The 8,502-nt window shown below is 34.3% G+C and overlaps 2 protein-coding genes across 2 annotated transcripts; both read left to right on the forward strand.

Moving 5' to 3' along the window:
* Positions 1-3,946, forward strand: LOC122604131 (2-methylene-furan-3-one reductase-like). The gene is made up of 4 exons (XM_043777034.1): positions 1-274; positions 2,427-2,750; positions 3,020-3,179; positions 3,526-3,946. Exons 1-4 carry the CDS (start codon positions 92-94, stop codon positions 3,789-3,791), a joined length of 933 nt encoding a protein of 310 aa, XP_043632969.1. The 5' UTR covers positions 1-91; the 3' UTR covers positions 3,792-3,946.
* A 2,829-nt stretch (positions 3,947-6,775) lies between these two features.
* LOC122584691 (F-box protein CPR1-like) lies at positions 6,776-7,888 on the forward strand. The gene has a single exon (XM_043756738.1). It carries the CDS (start codon positions 6,776-6,778, stop codon positions 7,886-7,888), a length of 1,113 nt encoding a protein of 370 aa, XP_043612673.1.
* Positions 7,889-8,502: the final 614 nt, after the last annotated feature.

Below are 8,502 nucleotides of genomic sequence, written 5' to 3' on the forward strand. Positions count from 1 at the left end.
ACAATAAGTAATCAACTTCACAGAGTCTAAATATACATGTGCCCACAGCATTAAAGTTAGTCCTTGAAAACATTAGTACTGGTTAACAAACATGATGAAGGCATGGAGGTATGATGAATATGGGGGTGTCGATGTGATGAAACTGGCTACGGATGAGCCGATTCCAGAGATTAATGATGATCAGGTGTTGGTTAAGGTGGTGGCTGCGGCTCTCAACCCTGTTGATTTCAAAAGACGACTTGGTTACTTTAAAGATACCGATTCTCCTTTTCCGGTAATCCAAATTAATTTGCCTTTTAATACAAACCGTTTAGATTTTGTTTCAATTTTTTTTATGTTTCCGGAAGTAAGTTGCATGGTTATTTATACCGAAGTCTCAATAATCGTATTTTACTGTTTTTATGTATCTCACGAATATTGTTATTACATACATAAATGTTATCTGCCTAAGAATATAATCCATATGTTAAAAGACTTGATTAAGGTACACATTAGTTGATACAATTAAATAGTTCTAGTAATAAAATAGTTCGATAAATAGTTCGATAAAGGATCAAAATAAAGTAATGAAAATCATCGAAATTAAAAAAAAGGATCAAAATAAAAAGACATAATAATCAAATAGTTCGATAAATAAATAAAACGTGGTATTGTACTATTGACTATTATTGTAACTTCAAGTCAAACTTCGCGTGTATTATCAACAAATTATTTAAAAGAATGTAAAAGTAGGCCGGGTGTAATATGAGAAACTCCTTCATTTAAATATTTCTAGTAGACAATAAATTTAACAAACCAAAATGTAAAAGTGAAGAATAATTTTGAAATGGATGAGGTATCAGTTTATGTCATTAACTTTCTACCCAATATTATCAATTTTGTTTATGAATATTTTTTTAATTGTATAATTTGATTGAAGTGTATTGTTTTTTTTTTATAGATTATACGGTTGAAATGTATTTCTTTAATGATGAATAAAATATCTTCAAAAAAGGGCTTAAAAAGCTACGAGTTCTATGTATACCAATCGTTCATGTTTTTCATTGCAAGGTTTGTTTATAGCCGTCAATTTAGTATAATTTATGGAACATCATGGTGGTAAAGTCTCTTTTGAAAATTGTAAGTTTAATAAATAATATAAAATTAATACAAAATGATTTGATACAGAAATCGTTTTCATTTCTTTATCAGTATTAAAAGTGGGTATTTATTTCCATCTTTTTCTTTTTCAAATACATGTTTTCTTTATGCATTAAACAAATTTATATTGTGCATAACTTATTATAAAGGGTGTATTTGAGGGAAAAAAACGTTGGTAATGAAATAAACATGACATACAGGTTAAATTCATAGGGATATCTCATTAAAAAAACATGATATACATGGTTGGTCTTTAATGGTTAGTAGGGCAGTTAATTGGAATATTAGCGAACAACTAATCATTTTGTAGCGACTTAATTAATTGGAGTTTTCCATCAGTCGTTACCTTAATTTTAATAGGTCGGCTAACTTTGTTTCATTGTACTTGCCTACATTTATCTTAGTTTTATGTCAAATTTGGTTGAATATAATGTCCACCTGATACCGACTCGTATTTTATTTTCAAAATTCAAACATAATAATCGAAGGTACGTAAGACCTACATTCACATTTAATTAGTACGTATCCTAATAAAATGAATGCGATGGGATTCGTGCCAATATTTTAAATAAAAAGTCGTCGTCATGCAGTATAGTATATCAATTGGGATTGTAACGATTCAAATCCATGGTTCTGCACTTGGGCTTGTGACAAAGTTTGGCCCATTAAATTTGCAGTATTTATGCTAAATTGCTAAGTTTTTGCTCGATGATAATAAAATAAAATAATATAATTTTGTTAATTGTAAAATAATATTGAGATATTTTCATAAGTTGTTAGTTTATTATGGTGGTTGTGTTATGATTCATTTACCCGTATTCCTTTACGTCACTTGTGTAATTAACGTCATCTCTACCACTTTAAGGTTATTATTATTATTATTTTATAAATCTCTTTAAACAACATATGAAGTGTACGTTTTCGAACTATCTTAAAAACGTCAATATCAAATTTTATACGATGACACATATAATAGAACTAATTCTCCCGAGGCAACGCCAGATAAACACACCTCGTTTCATTAGATAAATTGTATCAATTTAAAATATCTTATCTTTGTACAATTACTTCCTCGTTCCTCCTAAACGTTTTGGTATATCATTTTGAAATGTTTCAAAAAATAAATTTTGCAACTCAAAATTTTAAAGTGCATAGTTATTTTGAAACAGATAAAGTATTATATTGTTTCATACATCTTAAAATAGCAATCGAATTTTAAGAAAAATCACGTAAATTATATACTGCTAGTTGCAATTGTAATGGTTTTTTTACTTTTGATAATATAGATAATTCTAGGACATGATCTTGCGGGAATAGTTGTTAAGGTTGGAAGCAAGGTAAAAAGCTTCAAAGAAGGAGATGAGGTATACGGCGATTTACAAGAACACGCTCTAGCTTCCCCAACCCGGTTTGGATCATTGGCCGAGTACGCACCTGTTGAGGAGAGATTGTTGGCTTTGAAACCTAAGAACTTGGACTTCGTACAAGCTGCGGCTCTCCCTCTTGCAATTGAAACTGCTTATGAAGGTTTAGAAAGGGCCGGTTTCTCGGAAGGTAAATCAATCCTTGTTATGAATGGTGCTGGTGGAGTTGGATCCTTCGTAATTCAGGTAATCATTTTATCTTCTTAGGGCCAATAGGGTTGATGGCCCGTTAGGGTTAGTTTAGAAGTAGGAGTAAAATAGTTCATAGTAAAAAAAGAATTACTTTCATTTGATGGCATTTATTTGGATAAGAAAACTCTTAATATTTGAGAGTTTATTAAAAAGAAATGAAGATAATACAAATGGTCCCATTCCATAAGATTAGGTCCGGCATTGTCTTTGTATGTTTGTAATTAACTTATGTAATATGATTGCAATCAATTATTTTGATACAGCTTGCAAAACATGTGTTTGGTGCTTCGAAAGTAGCAGCCACGTCTAGTACTGGAAAACTCGAGTTGCTGAAGAGTCTAGGCGCCGATATAGCCATCGACTATACCAAGCAGAATATCGAAGATCTACCAGACAAATATGATGTTGTCTATGATGCAATAGGTAATTAGGTATATTTTTGGTAGTTTTACATGATAGTACTATATTTTTGGTATGGGTTGATTCAAGCCAAGTTATATACTCCTTTTTCCTACAAAGAAACACAAAGTTTATCAAAAAGACAAATCAAAATAAAAGATCAGACAATAAGACAATGAGTATATTTCAAACGGATCATACGCCAAAAATGGAAGAGTCAAAACTCAAAAGTTATCCAAAATGTAACTTTTGGGGATTAAATTTGACATAATGTTTTTTCTTCTTTCGAAATAATGTAATTTGTATAATTTTACTTTAAAAAAAAAACAAAGTAAGAGTTTGTTTTCTTCCTGAACAATAAATCTTGTAGGACAATCGGAGAAAGCAGTGAAAGCAGTTAATGAAAATGGAGTTGCGGTGTCTATAACGGGCCCTATCCCACCACCAGGGTTTCTCTTTGTTCTCACATCCAGTGGATCTTGGTTGAGAAAGCTAAACCCTTACATAGAAAGCGGAAAAGTGAAGGTGTTGCTCGACCCTAAAAGTCCGTATCCTTTTGACCAGGTGAAAGAAGCCTTCAGTTACCTTGAGAGCCACAGGGCTACAGGAAAGCTAGTTGTATACCCAATACCTTGAGGCTTATATATATGTGTGTTCCTTTCTATGTACCTTGAATAAGTATTTTGGCTAAGAGTTTGTAACTCAAAAGTGTGTCGTCTCGTTAGAGCTCATCTTTGTATTATACTAATGGAAAATAATTGCAAACAAGGTACGTTCTTGTTTATAGAAAATGCTACTACCATAAATGCTACAAATAAAATAAAGATTTATACAAAATGACTGCAAGTGAGTCCATTTTGTAAATCTCCAAATGACCCATATATCGTTATGACGTTATATGAAGATATGAACTAAAACGTCTCGGCGGGTGTTCTCAATGCTCCTGTTGGAACTTAAACGGATCGATCATCAACTTTTTGCCCTTATAAGGTTGAGATCATCAAGGTTCCACCATTTACATTACCTCTTCGCTTCAAAACTATTGTTTGGGTTTTCATGCCCATGAAAATTGAGCCTTTCGGAAACATGAAGCCCATCACAAAGATCAAAGACCTCAATCCCTCATCATGTTTTTCGGTGACGCGACTAGTTGTGATGGGCCTATTTCAACTGATCAATTTCTCCTCCGTGTGCGTTGTTCAGGGAAAAAAAAATATCTCTTCAATATGTGCGGTCCACATTTTAGCTTTTTAGGTTCACTCGCTTGCCCCAGTGAACATCTAGATACCTTTAGATTCTTGGTCTAAAACCCAAACTATTTTCTATATGCTTCTCATTACAACCTCATGAGAAAATATGAAATTAGTCGCCACTGAGTTAAGAACTATCGTATCTTGCTAGCGGCGGTAAAATTAATGTATTGGGTATTATGTTAAAATATGTCGAAGTCAGATAAAACCAATTCTAGTGTGTAATGAAATGGGCCAAGTCTGTTGTGGTTTACCCGTAATTATATTTTGCCCATTTTACAAAATCATAAGGTGTTATTGTGTAAATTATGATACAAAAATGATACAAGTACAAGAAAACTTACTATTATAAATTTACGAACATATCTTTTTTAAAGATTTTCCAATGACCAATTCTGTATGCTTTTAGTCAAGAGTTGAGATGCATCAATTACTTGAATGAGTTAGTAGAGCACCAGAGCCCTTATATAATTTTGAGGGGTATAATAATAATTTAACCAATTTTCTATCCTTTCCCAGGCTATGAGCTTCTTGATCTTGTAGACGGCCCAACTGATCACTCGACGCTTACGCTTTCTTCTCGTTATGAACCTTGGAGGAGTAAAGGTTATCGGGTGCGCAGAATTCTCGCAACTATCAACGGCATAGTGCTTTTCCAATGTAGTTATTGGGGAGATTTAGGTCTCGGTGAAGGTGATTTGATGCTATACAATCTGTTTACCCGGAATTACACGCTAGTTCCCCCTGCATCATATGGTAGTGCGCATTGTAAATGTGACCACCCTTATTTCAATGAAACCTATGCATATGGATATGGCTACGTTAGTGCAGCCCCAGATGATGACTTGAAAATAGTTAGGTTTATAGAATCCCACAAGCGTTGTCCTAACAGTATTTGTGGCTACAGTGTTTGTGAGATCTTCAGTCTCAAAGAGTTTACGTGGAGCAAGCCACGAGACATGAATATCAAACACATTGTCTTTGAGACTACCGTGGGTACGTTTCTCAATGGACTTTTGTACTGGATTCCGGAAAGAATGGACAAACTGATTGTCCCCGATGTTGCCAAAATAGTAGTTTTTGAATTAGATTTACCTTTCCAAAGATCGTATTATAATCTCCCTCGATGGTCTAGTTGCTCACATTTAAGTACCATACACGGATGCCTTTGCTTGCTGAACACAAGCATGAACAAAATCAATTATAACCTTTGGGTGATGAATGATCAAGCGGACGAAAACTCATGGTCGATTAGGTGCTCACTTACATTACCTAAGGATGTTGGTTATTTCGACCAACATTTTATTTGCATGTTGGATAACGGAAGGATTGTTATGAGGGTTAAAAAAAAACTCCATCTCTACGACCCATCTGCTGATAAAACATATCCATTGGCGGATTACGTGTCGATAAGTTCTGAGTATGATGTTACCGCTTCAATACAAGGCATAGCGTACGTAGAGAGCCTCGTTTCACTTTCTGACGCGTGTTCTACTTCACATCGATCTTCTAGCTAGCTATGTTTCCCATTAAATTTAGTGATTTAAACAGTTTGATTTCGCATTCTTTAATGATGGTTTGTAAGGATTCCATTCTATTTTTTTCATTCACATATTTGTGTGAAAGATGATTTTCGTTTTTGTTTTGGATATGAGCTTTGTTTTTTTGCTTTAGCATATTCTGTATTTTGGTTAAAATCGTAAAACCATCTTAATTATAATATCCACCACATATTGTATTTTAGTTTGTAGGATGGGTTGCCCGACTTTTTCAAATTTTTACTTTTTACCTGAACTTGAATCTGGTTGTTCAGGGAATTCAGTCGTACAAATAAATTGGGGCACACAAAGACAAAACAGAGTTTTCGGGCTGTTTGAACAACGATTTTGAAACCAACGCATACTTGGCATGTCCTTTTTTTTATCCTTAAAATAAAAAGGGAGTAAGAGATGTAAAATTCATAACTAATATGTTTCTTACAAATGGGCCCTAAAATAATGCACGTTAAGCCCTTCATTCGGCATTTTCAATATGATACTCGTAGTTACTAGGGCCCATAAAACTCTGTTTAATCTTTTGATTTATTTCTTTGATATATATATAAACCTATAAAATCCTTATTTTATCTTTTCCCAAACGAAGTCTGTGTGTTGAAGTTTAACGATTTGATGATTCGCTCAACTTAATTACGATTTATACTAAATACTGTTGGTATTTTTGTTTTCTATTATTGATGATTCGTATGATATGTGATTTCTACTGGTTGTTGTTTACTATATATATATAGTTCTTGTTTAAATCAAGAGAATTCTCCACTCTGGTTTTTTTCCCCCTTTTCTTATTATATACAGTATCTGCCAGTATTGCTGTATGGCGGGCGTTTATGAATTACCCGATCCCGTACTTGAGAATATACTTGCTCGACTTGACGCCAAGGCATTGATACGGTGCATATGTGTATCGAAACATTGGAACCGTCTGATTACAGATCCTTACTTTATGAAGTCCAGAGCACGTCCAAGTATCATCTTTCTCGCAGCCCAAAAGCATTTTGATCTTCTTCTAGCTGACATTAATGACAACTCGATGATTAAGCTTTCTTCAACTTATGGACCTTGGAGGAGTAAAGGTCATCGGGTGTTCAAAATTATTGGAACAATCAATGGCATAGTGCTTTTCCGTAATTTGGGTGGCGCCAAAGTTGGTGATTTGATGCTATTCAATCCGTTTACCTTGAATTACATGCTACTTCCCCCTGCATCACATGGTAGTGCGTATTTTTGCAAACATTCCGTTATAACCTACAATTATGCATATGGATTTGGCTATGGCAGTGGAACCCCAGATGACTTGAAAATAGTTAAGTTTACAGAATACAACAAGGGTTGTCCTGACAATCTTTGTGGCGGCAGCGTTTGTGAGATCTTCAGTCTCAAAGAGTTTACGTGGAGCAAGCCACAAGACATGAATATCAAGCACATTGAGTTTGAGACTACTGTGGGTACGTTTCTGAATGGATTTTTGTATTGGACTCGGTATAATATGGACAAACTGATTGTCCTCGATGTTGCCAAGATAGTACTTTCGGAAATACATTTACCTTTCAAAAGATCGTATGGCTTTCGATTTTTTGGTCATTGCTCACATTTAGGTACCATGCACGGATGCCTTTGCTTGCTGAACAGGAGCATGAACGATATCGATTATAACCTTTGGGTGATGAATGATCAAGCGGACGAGAACTCATGGTCGATCAAGTGTTCATTTACATTACCTGAGGATGTTAATCCTTTCTACCACGAGTTTATTTGCATATTGGATAACGGAAGGATTTTTATGATGAATAAAGAAAAACTTCATATCTACGACCCATCTGATGAATCATATACAATGACTGATGTTTCGATAAGTTCTAATGATTCAATACAAGGCATCGAGTACGTGGAGACTCTCGTTTCACTTTCAGATGTGTGTTCTGCTTAATTAGTTTCGTTCCACATTTTTTAATTACAGTTTGTTAGGATTCCATTTTTTGTTTTCTTTTGATATATTTGTATGAAAGCCTGAAAGATTTTTGTTTTTGTTTTGGATATGAGTTTTGTTTTCCTTTAACGTATTCTTTGTTAATTTTTTTTTTTTTTGTGAAATCATCTTAAATATATCTAAGAAACATTAGATCTTTCCTATAAACCACAAACCCATGCCCCTTTTGATCATCTGTTAGCTAGATTTTACGCAAATGGTTTTTTTTAGCTGGATTAGCTAGATCTGACACTAAATATTTTTCCAAAAGTTCGTAAATCTTGATCAAAGAGTGTTCGGCATACCATTAACTACTTGTTTGACCTGCCCTGTTGTGACTAACTACCCAACCCAACCCGTTTTTGGAACAATCAATGGCATAGTGCTTTTCCGTTATTGGAGTGGCGGTGAACAGGTAGGTGGTTTTAATCTATACAATCCGTTTACACGTAAGTATGCTACTTCCTTCTGCACCAGGTTGTGCGTATTGTATACATAACGCTACAACCAACTATACATATGGATTTGGCTACGGTAGTGCAGTCCCAGATGACTTGAAAATAGTTCGGTTCGTG

This window comes from Erigeron canadensis, chromosome 1, assembly GCF_010389155.1.
Source record: "Erigeron canadensis isolate Cc75 chromosome 1, C_canadensis_v1, whole genome shotgun sequence".
Classification (NCBI taxonomy): domain Eukaryota; kingdom Viridiplantae; phylum Streptophyta; class Magnoliopsida; order Asterales; family Asteraceae; genus Erigeron; species Erigeron canadensis.